The sequence below is a fragment of the Salvelinus fontinalis genome, chromosome 11 (assembly GCF_029448725.1).
Source record: "Salvelinus fontinalis isolate EN_2023a chromosome 11, ASM2944872v1, whole genome shotgun sequence".
Classification (NCBI taxonomy): Eukaryota; Metazoa; Chordata; class Actinopteri; order Salmoniformes; family Salmonidae; genus Salvelinus; species Salvelinus fontinalis.
In genome coordinates this window covers 6,331,999-6,344,498 of record NC_074675.1, presented here as the reverse complement: position 1 = coordinate 6,344,498, position 12,500 = coordinate 6,331,999, and the positions used below count along the sequence as shown (strand labels likewise).

The following is a 12,500-nucleotide window of genomic DNA, read 5'->3' as shown; positions in this document are numbered from 1 at the left end:
TGAGGATTCTAGCTTTGAGTTAAATGTGTTGATAACATATCTACAGTATTTCACTTTTTAATGTGCATAGTATTGCTTACTAGGTGTTGTCCAATGAATTCTGTAACCACTCCCTCTTCAAATCAGGGCTGATTGGAAAAATCTGTTCAAAAGAGGACATTGTATTATCATTTCTTTGTACTTCCTGAGGAAGGCCATGCAGAGGAAATATATCTGAGTTTTAAAACTTTATTTTCATTGAACATGCCATACAAATAAAGGCATTTTAATTAATTGTATGAAGAGTGCCTTGGTCCTCCTTTCTTTTTGATGACCAATTTACCCCTTTTACCAACGAGCACCTTCTATCTACCAAATTCTACTATTGTGTTCCTCAGCAGGGCTTCCCTTCCTCCTCTTCTATTCTACATGTGTCTGTTAAGGTTTTCAAAACTTCAGAGTTTCCTACCTGCACCGGAATGCTGCTCCTGAACACTGTCGTGTCTTCCAACCTTGAGGACACACTGGCCAAATACCCCTCTCTGTCTGTCTGTATGGATGGACTAGTGGCCAATGGGTGTGAGTGGTGGAGTGAGTCAGTTAGTCCGTAACTACTACATTAGTCACAACCCACCACGAGTCAGAAAGGGAAACAGTCATTTGGCCTAAATACACCTGACCCTACCACATCCCCTCATCCCAATACCCTCACCCTTCTTCTTCCCCTTACCCCCTCCCCTTACCCTCACCCTTCTTCCCCTTACCCTCACCCTTCTTCCCCTTACCCCCTCCCCTTACCCTCACATCTCCCCTTACCCTCACATCTCCCCTTACCCTCACCCCCTTCACATCAAGCCTATAATCCAGTATATTAACTCTATCCATTATCATCAATCTTTACCTGTCTTCCTCTACCTGTACCCTCCCTGATCCTTACATCTGACCCTGGTCTATACCTGTCTTCCTATACCTGTACCCTCCCTGATCCTTACATCTGACCCTGGTCTATACCTGTCTTCCTATACCTGTACCCTCCCTGATCCTTACATCTGACCCTGGTCTATACCTGTCTTCCTCTACCTGTACCCTCCCTGATCCTTACATCTGACCCTAGTCTATACCTGTCTTCCTCTACCTGTACCCTCCCTGATCCTTACATCTGACCCTGGTCTTTACCTGTCTTCCTCTACCTGTACCCTCCCTGATCCTTACATCTGACCCTGGTCTATACCTGTCTTCCTCTGAAAGCACTGAACTGAGCATTTAGAGTTTGAGCAATTCCAGTGGCGGCTGGTGGGAGGAGGTACAGGAGGACGGGTTCATTGTAATGGCTGGAATGGAATGGAATTGATGGAATGGTATCAAACATATGGAAGCCACGTTTGACTCCGTTCCAAATATTCCTTTCCAGCCATTACAATGAGCCCATCCTCCTATTGATCCTCCCACCAGCCTCCACTGAGCAATTCAATGTTAGCGCCCAAAGTGTCTTCAGTCATACAGAAACACTCTGGTCCTGCTTAGCAGTGGTAGGAATGGCTTGGTCCGAAGTCGGCCTGGTGTTGGTCATCAGAGTAGGCTTGTCTTGGTTCAGGAAGGCAATGACTTGTTCCGGGTTAGGCGAGTTTTGTATGTGCGTAGGCCTGGTTTGGTTCAGGATAGGCATGGTTTTGGTCAGGGTTGTCAGGGTCATCAAGGAAGTCAGGGTTTGGTTCACAATGTTCCTCAGAGCGAATCAGTTGACTAACATTTCTCAGCTTGGCTTTCTGACCAACAGTCTGGTACAGATACACAGCCACTATAAACTGGAGGACATGTTTAACATCAACAACAAACTGGAAAACCTGTCGATCAAGACAAATGTGAACAGCTGAATAATGTGTGTGTGTCTGTGTTCATGTGGCAGTGTGTGTGTTTGTGTGTGTGTGTGTGTGTGTGTGTTACCTGACTGTTTAGCAGGACATTCTAACCAAGTGAGAGAGACTTTGTCATTTCTTCAAACGATCATCTTTATTTAATAAGAATTGCAATAATGAAGCTGGTCGACCCCACACTCTTGAGTGTAAGGCCGAGAGCTCAATGATACAGAAAAAACAGAGGTCCTATATAGCAGACCTAAAAAGGCTTAGTCATGGCTGGTTCCACCCCTCCCATGCAGATCGGGGCATCATAAGCTACCTTGGGGTTCATCTTGTGGTAATGTTCACCGTTGTTGTTTCCCCGTACCCTGGCTTAGTTTCTCAGAAGCAAAGATGATTAGAAACAAATAGGGGTTTATTCTACTTCTCGGGCTATCTCTATCTCGGCTCACACCATGTCCTTGACGATACCCACAGACCAGCTGCAGGGAGCTAGAGAGGAACCATCCCTTTACAGAAGCACAGCATTTGTAGTTTGTAGTCCTTGAGTTTGTAGTCCTTGAGTAGTCCTTGAGTTTGTAGTCATTTGTAGTCCTTGAGTGGCCCAGCCAAAGCCCAGACTTGAACCCTTTGAAAAGCTGTGGAATGAAGGACTTGAAGATTGCTGTTTTTTTTAACAGATTTAACAGAGCTTGAGAACAGAACAGAGCTTGAGAACAGAACAGAGCTTGAGAAAAGGAAAAATGGGAGAAAACCCCCAAATCCAGATGTGCAAAGCTGATACAGACAAACCCAAGACGACGCAAATCTGTAATCGCTGCCAAAGGTGCCTCTACAAAGTATTGACTCAGGGGTTTGAATGCTTATGTATATGTGATTTATGTATTTCATTTTCAATACATTTTTATATTGATTGAGATGTAGCCTACATTGGGCTTTTATGATATCCTTCACAAATCAAATCAAACTAAATTGTATTTGTCACTGTCACGGGCGTCTGAAGAAGAGGACCAAGGTGCAGCGTGGTGAGCGTACATACTTTTAATAGTAGATGTCACCAACAAAACAATAGACAATACCAAAACAAACCGTGAAGCTTAAGGCTATGTGCCATCAAACAAAGTTAACTTCCCACAAAGACAGGTGGAAAAAAGGGCTACCTAAGTAATGATAGACAGCTGCCTCTGATTGAGAAGTAACGATAGACAGCTGCCTCTGATTGAGAACCACACCCGGCCAAACACAAAGAAATAGAAAACATAGAAATAAAGAAACTAGAATGCCCACCCTAGTCACACCCTGGCCTAACCAACATAGAGAATAAAAGCCTCTCTATGGCCAGGGCTTGACAGTCCCCCCCCCACCCTCCCCCAAAAAGTGCGGACAACGACCGCAAAACCGACTCTAAAGGGGAGGGTCCGGGTTGGCTTCCTTTACGGCGGCGGCTCTGGTGCGGGACGTAGACCCCCCTCCGCCTCTGGCTCCCCCACTTTGGTGGCGCCTCTGGTGCGGGGACCCTCGCCGCCGACCCCAGACTGGGGATCCTCGCCGCCGACCCCAGACTGGGGATCCTCGTAGCGGGCCCCGGACTGGGGACGCTCGTAGCGGGCCCCGGACTGGGGACCCTCGTAGCGGTCCCCGGACTTGGCACCCTTGTTGTGGGCCTCGGACTGGGCACCCTCGTTGCGGGTCCCGGACTGGGCACCCTCGTTGCGGGCCCCGGACTGGGCACCCTCGTTGCGGGCCCCGGACTGGGCGCCGTCGCTGGAGGCTCCGGACTGGGCACCCTCGTTGCGGGCCCCGGACTGGGCACCATCGTTGCGGGCCCCGAACTGGAGGCCGTCGCTGGAGGCTCTGGACTAGAGATCGTCGCTGGAGGCTCCGGACTGGAGACCGTCGCTGGAGGCCTGGTCCGTGGAGGAGGCACAGGATGAACCGGGCTGTGGGGGAGCACTGGAGATCTAGTGCGTAGCCTTGGCACCACTCTTCCAGGCTAAATGCCCACTCTAGCCCGGCACCTCCAGAGCACAGGCACAGGATGAACCGGGCTGTAGGGGAGCACTGGAGATCTGGTGCTTAGCACTTGCACCGCTCCTCTTGGCTGCATGCCCACTTTAGCCCGGCACGGGAACAGGCCGCACTGGGTTCTCCTGGCGAACTGGGGAAACCATGCGTAGAGCCGGCGCAGGACTCACCGGGCTGTGGAGGCGCACTGGATGTCTGGAGCGCCAAGCTGGCACAAGACGTGCAGGGCTGGGGAGGCGCACAGGAGGACTGGTGCGTGGGGCTGGCACAGTCTTCCCCAGACGGCTAGCACGCACCTCAGGACGAGTATGGAGAGCTAACTCAGGTGACATCAACCCGAGGACACGCTCCGTAGGGCGAATGTCATGCCTCATTCACCAACACAGCAGCTCTCTCATAGCTCTCTCCTCCAATCTCCCCATCAACTCCTTCACTGTCTCTGCTTCACTACCTTCGCTCCCCTCCAAGTTCACACCGACTGGCTCTGGTTCCATCCTCGGCTCCGCCGACCGTCCCGTGTGCCCCCCGCAATTTTCTTTGGTGGGGCTACCTCTGCTGGCCACGCTGCTTGGTCCTTTGGTGGTGGGAAGTTCTGTCACGGGCGTCTGAAGAAGAAGACAAAGGTGCAGCGTGGTGAGCGTACATACTTTTAATAGTAGATGTCGCCAACAAAACAATAAACAATACCAAAACAAACCGTGAAGCTTAAGGCAATGTGCCATCAAACAAAGTTAACTTCCCACAAAGACAGGTGGAAAAAAGGGCTACCTAAGTATGGTTCTCAATCAGAGACAACGATAGACAGCTGCCTCTGATTGAGAACCACACCCGGCCAAACAAAAATAAATAGAAAACATAGAAATAAAGAAACTAGAATGCTCACCCTAGTCACACCCTGGCCTAACCAAAATAGAGAATAAAAGCCTCTCTATGGCCAGGGCGTGACAGTCACATACACATATTTAGCAGATATGTGTATGTGAGTGAGTAGTGAAATACTTGTGTTCCCAGCTACAACAGTGAAGTAATATCTCATTTCTTTATATGCCACCAAATGTTTGCATAATATTAAAGTTACCAGGTTATTAGGGCCATACTGGCCAAACATTTTGTTCTTATATTTATATTGTAATAGAGATGTGTGGACATGTGTATTCATATTTAGAAGCAACGTGGAAAGCAGTATCATTGTTGTTTTGGAAGAATCTTTTGAGTTCATGCTGAGACAAACCAAAAAGGAAAATCCCCACACACACTAATGAAACTGTCAGTGAAACTGATATAACACAGTCAGCTGTCAATCAACATTTGTCTTGGCTTACTGTGTGTGTTTCTGGATAACAGTCCTGGATGAACTTTGACCTTCACGACAGGTGTGGTGGAAATTCTACCTTTAACTAATAATGAGGAGAGACAAAATCAATAATCAATCAAGGTATTACTTTTATTAAAATTCCTATTATAATATGGAGGCTGGTCGCCCTGCCCACACAGGTGAGATGGAGTGAGAGCCTCCTGTACACAGAGTACAGGAGCGTTTATATAGTCAAGCTACCCCATGCAAGCATCTGCAAAACACGTGACCCCATGTATGTGTATGTGTGTGAGTGAGGGGGGGACAACAGGGTGAAAATGTTTCCTCAGTATGTCGCAACTGAGTGAGGACAATATGGGCCAGGATGACAAGAAGTCACTCCTGACATACTTCCTCTAACAGTAGCTCTACGGTTTCCCCCAAGTTGGGCAAGCTAGCGCTTTTGACTGTCGGCCCAGATGATGTATGGCCATACTGGTCACACACACACACACACACAAAACATGAATCTTTGGCCCAGAAACAGGCTCCAGACAGAACAATAGCTCAATCAGTGGTGTGCAGGATATAACCTTTACTCTCCAGTTAACTGAAGAGGAACCAGTCAGTTTCTGTCAAGTCTTGGCTGATCTCCCAGACATCATGGGGTCATTCTACACACCCAGAACAGTTAGAACGGGCCTCTATTAATGTGCACACACACACTTTTATATCTTATATGAGTTAGTTTCTTTAACCATCTCAAGCCCAATGCCGAGGCTTAAAGAAGGATATTTTAGTACACAAGCATTAGTAAGGTTTAACAGAAAATCCCCTCATACAGTTCCTGGAAACAGTTAACATCTATTCAGTCTCCACAGAATCATGTGACTTTATATGGGTGGTTCAGAGAGGAATTTGAGAGTGAAGAGCAGGAGACACAGGCCTTTAGTTCTGATCTATACATCCTTTAAAAATTAAACACTGAGATTCCCAAAGGCAGGTCATCTCCCAATCAAGCTTTAACATAGAGTGGATTTGTGTCACTATGGCAGTATGATTTCTGCCACTAGTGGCTGTGTGTGTAGCTGGTCGGCGGTCCCCAGTGTCAGCGCCCCTTGTAGACTGAGTCTCTGCTCTGCACTCAGCGCCGGAGTCTCGTAGTGGACACGCAGCCATGGCTGCCCTGGGGTCAGAGGGCAAAGGTCGAGTCAGATCAGGGTGACACTGACCCCTACACCCCTCACACCCTGACTAACACACACACACACACACACACACACACACACACACACACACACACACACACACACACACACACACACACACACACACACACACACACACACACACACACACACACACACACACACACACACACACACAAACACACACTCACAGGGTCAGACAGTTCTCACCTTTCTCCACCTTCTGTCCCAAAGACACCAGAAGCTCCGCCCCCACGCTGTGATTGACAGGGTCTCCGGCCTTCGAACGTCCCGCCCCCAACCTGTGCAGCACCTGAGCAATGACCATGCCGTCTATGTCCAGCACTGTCCCTGCAGACACCAAAAGACAAAGTCAGGAAGTGTATACGTGTGAGTGCATCTGTGTGTGTGTGTGTGTGTGTGTGTGTGTGTGTGTGTGTGTGTGTGTGTGTGTGTGTGTGTGTGTGTGTGTGTGTGTGTGTGTGTGTGTGTTACCGAGGCCCTCTGTCTCCAGTTCTGTCTGGTAGTGTGTGTGTGTTACCGTGGCCCTCTGTCTCCAGTTCTGTCTGGTAGTGTGTGTGTGTGTGTGTGTGTGTTGTGTGTGTGTGTTACCGTGGCCCTGTGTCTCCAGTTCTGTCTGGTAGTGTGTGTGTGTTACCGTGGCCCTGTGTCTCCAGTTCTGTCTGGTAGTGTGTGTGTGTTACCGTGGCCCTGTGTCTCCAGTTCTGTCTGGTAGTGTGTGTGTGTTACCGTGGCCCTGTGTCTCCAGTTCTGTCTGGTAGTGTGTGTGTGTTACCGTGGCCCTGTGTCTCCAGTTCTGTCTGGTAGTGTGCCCTTCTCAGGATGCTGTAGTAGTCTGCGTTGGTTGAACAGAGTGATGCAGCGATCTGACTGGTTACTCCCTGACCAATCATCATGTTCTGGAACTTTTCCAGGGCTGCACCATTCTGCAGGGTTTTAGAGATCACCTTTTTACCCTCCTCCAGGCTCCCTGCACGGCCAATCATCCACAACAGCAGCCCACCTACACACACACACACACACACACACACAGACACAGACACACACACACACACACACACACACACACACACACACACACACACACACACACACACACACACACACACACACACACACACACACACACACACACACACACACACACACACACACACACAGACACACACACACACACACACAAACAAAAGATTGACTTGAATTTGAAGGTAATGACTTAAGAATGACTTGGAACTTCCACAGCTTCTGTGTCTAGACTGTAGCTAAGCCCGAGCAGCACTGACATTCTAACTAGGTCTTGTTCTGCTTGGTTTTGGTCCAAAGGAACCAATTGACTGAGTTTGTGTGTCTGTGTGTCTGTGTGTATTCCTCACCCAGACTTGTGACCAGCTCCAGTATGTCGTCGGGGCCCCTCCCCTTTAGACACTCCAGGGACTCCATCACTTCCAGAGTGTTCCCCACACAGTGACCAATAGGACAGTTCATACGACTAAGCACCGCCCCCGTACGGATCCCCAAACTGTTCCCAACTGTCACCTGCAGGAGAGAATGGGGTCACGGTAAGGGTCAGGGGTCTGCTTTTTGTTATGTCCTTTCTATTCCAGACTTGACAACCAGGTGAGTTCCTAACTAAATCAACAACCTTATTTGATCAATCAAGTACAAGGCAGGAGTGAAAACCCTCCAGACATTGAAACAAGAGGTCAGGTGTCAGGTAAAGGTCAGGTGTCAGTGTTAGGGTTACCATGGACTGGGCCAGTGACTTGGCACTGCCCAGGTCTTTGTAGAGAGCTGCATTCCCAAACTTCACATCCAGAACCAACGCACTCAGAGACTCAGCACCCTTCTTAGAGATGATAGAGCCTGGAGAGGACACACACACTATTCACATGTTCATTTCTCTACTTTGAAAGGTAGTCCAGTTTGCTGTTGTTGTTGTTGGCAGACCTGTGATGAGTGGGAGGCTGTCGACTGTAGACGTAACGTCTCTCAGAGCGTACATGACCTTGTCAGCAGGCACCAGGTTATCTGTCTGTCCTACAATGCAACAGCCAACCTCCTCCAGGATTCGATGCAGCTGAGGAGGGTGCCACAATATCACACGTTAATAACTTGTAAATGAGCGCGAGAGCGAGAGAGAGAGCGAGAGAGAGAGAGAGAGAGAGCGAGAGAGAGAGAGAGAGAGAGAGAGAGCAAGAGAGAGAGAGAGAGAGAGAGATAGAGAGAGACACGAGAGAGAGAGAGACACGAGAAAGAGAGAGAGAGAGAGAGAGAGAGAGAGAGACACGAGAAAAAGAGAGAGAGAGAGACAGAGAGAGAGAGAGAGAGAGAGAGAGAGATAGAGAGACAGAGAGAGACAGAGAGAGAGAGAGAGAGTACCTGTTGTACTGACTGATAGACGTTATACCCAGGGATGGACTCCAGTTTGTCCAGCGTGCCGCCTGTGTGCGCCAGACCTCTGCCACTTATCATGGGTACCTATGGACACAGCTTCTGATAGTCACACACACACACACACACACAGACACACAAAGAAACACACACACCGACACAGGTGGATCCAGGCAGGTACCTTACAGCCGCAGGCAGCCAGAGCAGGAGCCAGCACCAGGCTGATCTTGTCCCCCACTCCACCCGTCGAGTGTTTATCCACCATTAACCCCTCCCACTCTGCCGGCCATGACATCACTTCCCCTGACATCATCATCTCCTTCGTCAGTGCGTGAGTCTCCTCCGCTACCATTCCCTGCAGCCAGATTGCCATCAGCATGGCTCCTATACACACACACACACACACACACGCACACACGCACACACACACACACACACACGCACGCACGCACGCACGCACGCACGCACGCACGCACGCACGCACGCACGCACGCACACACACACACACACACACACACACACACACACACACACACACACACACACATACACACACGCAGAAACGCACGCACGCACGCACGCACGCACGCACGCACGCACACACACACACACACACACACACACACACACACACACACACACACACACACACACACACACACACACACACACACACACATCAGATCAGAATTTCAACTGTAGAGTGCAGGTTTTGGCCTGAGCTTGACGATTGATACTCAGTCTAAAGTGTGTGGGGGTCTTCCTCTCTGCAGACCTATGGTCTACCATCTGCCTTGTCTGGCATCTCACCCACTGTGACTCTGTGATCTACCTGCACGTAGCACAATGGTGTGTGTGTGTGTGTGTGTGCGCGCGCGTGTGTGTGTGCGCGCGCGCGCGCGTGTGTGTGTGTGTGTGTACCAATCTGACTCTCTTGGATGGTCTTGTCCTTGACACCCTGTACGAAGTCTCGGATCTCCCCAGCGCTCAGCTGTTCACCGTTCCGTTTCTTGCGGATGTGCTCGGGGAAAGTGGCTGTGCTCTGCTCCTGGTGCGCCATCCCTGCAGCTGACTGATACACAGCGGACTGACACACAGCTGCATGTGACAAGTAGGAGAGGAAAGTACACGAGGGATTGTTTTAAATCACTAAACTATTGTGTGTCTGTGTATGTTTCAACAGAATATGCATAATGAATACACCCCTGATCACGTGTAAATAGAGTTCACTCTCATAACTGCCACGTTGCGTTCCTTCTCTCCCTTTGCGTGTGGACTTCAATGTACAACACATCAGCTGTATGTGACCAGGCAAAACAACATTTCCAAGCCAAACCTCTACAAACAACCTACATCTTTGTTACCATATTAGCTAAAGTAACGGCACACATCGTCAGCATAGTTAATAGGACTAACGCGTTAGTAAACCTGCTACAATCATGCAGTAACGTTAGTGTAACAGTCAGTTAACAGTTACACAAGTGGGCCCCAGTGGCAATAAATTAGTCATACCAAAATCTAATCTTGAATTAGAAGAGTTCTAGAGTTGTGTTGGAAAGTCTGAGCAGGGCGTTTCTGTTGGCTGAACTAGCCAGCTGGATTTGCTAGATAAACGAAAATGAAAGTGAAAAAAGGGGGGAAAATGCTTAATAATCTCTCTCTCTTGCTCTATGTCTCTCTTGCTCTATGTCTCTCTTGCTTCTACTTCATTTTGTAAGAAATTAATTTGTTCAAAACTGTTCAACTATTTCTTTCTCTCTCTGAGTCAACTGCCCATATCATGGATTTCTTAATGGAAACACTGCCATACAAATAAAGGCATTTTAATTAATTGTATGAAGAGTGCCTTGGTCCTCCTTTCTTTTTGATGACCAATTTACCCCTTTTACCAACGAGCACCTTCTATCTACCAAATTCTACTATTGTGTTCCTCACCAGTGCTTCCCTTCCTCCTCTTCTATTCTACATGTGTCTGTTAAGGTTTTCACAACTTCAGAGTTTCCTACCTGCACCAGAACGCTGCTCCTGAACACTGTCGTGTCTTCCAACCTTGAGGACACACTGGCCAAATACCCCTCTCTGTCTGTCTGTATGGATGGACTAGTGGCCAATGGGTGTGAGTGGTGGAGTGAGTCAGTTAGTCATTAACTACTACAGTAGTCACAACCCACCACGAGTCAGAAAGGGAAACAGTCATTTTGACGTAAATATATCTGACCCTACCACATCCCCTCATCCCAATACCCTCACCCTTCTTCTTCCCCTTACTCCCCTCCCTTAACCTCACCCCCTTCACATCAAGCCTATAATCCAGTATATTAACTCTATCCATTATCATCTATCTTTACCTGTCTTCCTCTACCTGTACCCTCCCTGATCCTTAATCTGACCCTGGTCTATACCTGTCTTCCTCTACCTCCTCTACCTCTACCTCCCTGATCCATACATCTGACCCTGGTCTATACCTGTCTTCCTCTACCTGTACCCTCCCTGATCCTTATATCTGACCCTGGTCTATACCTGTCTTCCTCTACCTGTACCCTCCCTGATCCTTACATCTGACCCTGGTCTATACCTGTCTTCCTCTACCTGTACCCTCCCTGATCCTTACATCTGACCCTGGTCTATACCTGTCTTCCTCTACCTGTACCCTCCCTGATCCTTACATCTGACCCTGGTCTATACCTGTCTTCCTCTACCTGTACCCTCCCTGATCCATACATCTGACCCTGGTCTATACCTGTCTTCCTCTACCTGTACCCTCCCTGATCCTTACATCTGACCCTGGTCTATACCTGTCTTCCTCTACCTGTACCCTCCCTGATCCTTCCTCTACCTGTACCCTCCCTGATCCTTACATCTGACCCTGGTCTATACCTGTCTTCCTCTACCTGTACCCTCCCTGATCCTTACATCTGACCCTGGTCTATTCCTGTCTTCCTCTACCTGTACCCTCCCTGATCCTTACATCTGACCCTGGTCTATACCTGTCTTCCTCTACCTGTACCCTCCCTGATCCTTACATCTGACCCTGGTCTATACCTGTCTTCCTCTACCTGTACCCTCCCTAGTCCGAACCTAACATCTGACCTGTCTTCCCTCATGCCTTAATAAATGGGTTTCACTCAAATATGGAACCTAATCAAAGCATTTCATAGGTCTGTACCAATATCATCACTTACGGCACATCTCACAAACAGAATGCTACTCTGTATGTATAAAACTCACCTGTGTCACTCAAGATAACCAGAAGAGGGTGCCATTGTAAAGAATCAAGAAATCCCATTTTGAAGATTTTAATGCATAATTTACAGACAGCCAATCACTTATCACCAATGTCAGGCATCACTCAATGATTGCACTATGAAACTCAATGAAATATTTCAAGGCTGTTGCCGCTGTTCGTCTGCAGGCACAACAACCTAGTGAAATGTAAAGGGATTCAGAAGTTGTTTCTATTGGTCAATGGTGGAGTCGGCTTGCAGTTTCAAAATGGTGGTATCTTTCTTTATGTCTACATTTCCAAGTAACCGTTCAGGCTGACCAGTACCGTACACAACTATTCACACAAGGTGAGGTCCGGCTGACCAGTTAGGGCTGATCGGGTCATTAAGCCATAAACAGTAAAAAACAATAGAAACTAATGAACTAAGATTGTTCTCATTGTCAGCAGAAAACCCTCTTTAGTAGAAGGTCTGTGTGGCTGAAAGCACTGAACTGAGC

The 12,500-nt window shown here is 48.4% G+C and overlaps 3 protein-coding genes across 6 annotated transcripts in view; all 3 read right to left on the bottom strand.

The window, feature by feature from the left end:
- LOC129864921 (thymidine phosphorylase-like) overlaps positions 1–142 on the bottom strand; it is a 7,215-nt gene extending 7,073 nt beyond the window's left edge. The window contains exon 1 of the mRNA XM_055937249.1: positions 81–142. The gene's annotated coding sequence lies outside the window, so the exon portion shown is untranslated. The remainder of the gene's footprint in view (positions 1–80) is intronic.
- Positions 143–5,288: 5,146 nt separating this feature from the next.
- tymp (thymidine phosphorylase) lies at positions 5,289–10,892 on the bottom strand. 4 transcript variants are annotated; one of them, XM_055937246.1, is made up of 10 exons: positions 10,784–10,892; positions 9,699–9,875; positions 8,959–9,161; positions 8,766–8,864; positions 8,334–8,463; positions 8,131–8,249; positions 7,760–7,922; positions 7,162–7,389; positions 6,576–6,716; positions 5,289–6,343 (listed from the first exon to the last, which is right to left on the bottom strand). In XM_055937246.1, the coding sequence occupies exons 2-10, from the start codon at positions 9,835–9,837 to the stop codon at positions 6,204–6,206; spliced, it is 1,362 nt and encodes a 453-aa protein (XP_055793221.1). In that variant the 5' UTR covers positions 9,838–9,875; positions 10,784–10,892; the 3' UTR covers positions 5,289–6,203. The 4 variants fall into 4 exon arrangements, 2 of the variants coding, with proteins under 2 accessions (XP_055793221.1, XP_055793222.1); XM_055937247.1 differs by lacking the exon at positions 10,784–10,892 and adding an exon at positions 10,290–10,361; XR_008761285.1 differs by lacking the exon at positions 5,289–6,343 and having other exon boundaries at positions 6,627–6,716; positions 6,978–7,389.
- Positions 10,893–12,059: 1,167 nt separating this feature from the next.
- Positions 12,060–12,500, bottom strand: part of si:ch73-139j3.4 (CD82 antigen) — a 4,323-nt gene continuing 3,882 nt past the window's right edge. Inside the window, exon 8 of the mRNA XM_055937252.1 lies at positions 12,060–12,500. This exon is cut by the window's right edge and continues 527 nt beyond it. The gene's annotated coding sequence lies outside the window, so the exon portion shown is untranslated.

Bases quoted from the DNA above. Each gene is read 5' to 3' on its own strand.
- tymp (XM_055937246.1), bottom strand. From the start codon at position 9,837: ATGGCGCACCAGGAGCAGAGCACAGCCACTTTCCCCGAGCACATCCGC. The intron at 9,162-9,698 runs GTACACACACAC...GTGTGTGTATAG, and splicing joins CATCCAAGAGAGTCAGATTG to GAGCCATGCTGATGGCAATC. The intron at 8,464-8,765 runs GTACTCTCTCTC...CACCCTCCTCAG, and splicing joins TCTATCAGTCAGTACAACAG to CTGCATCGAATCCTGGAGGA.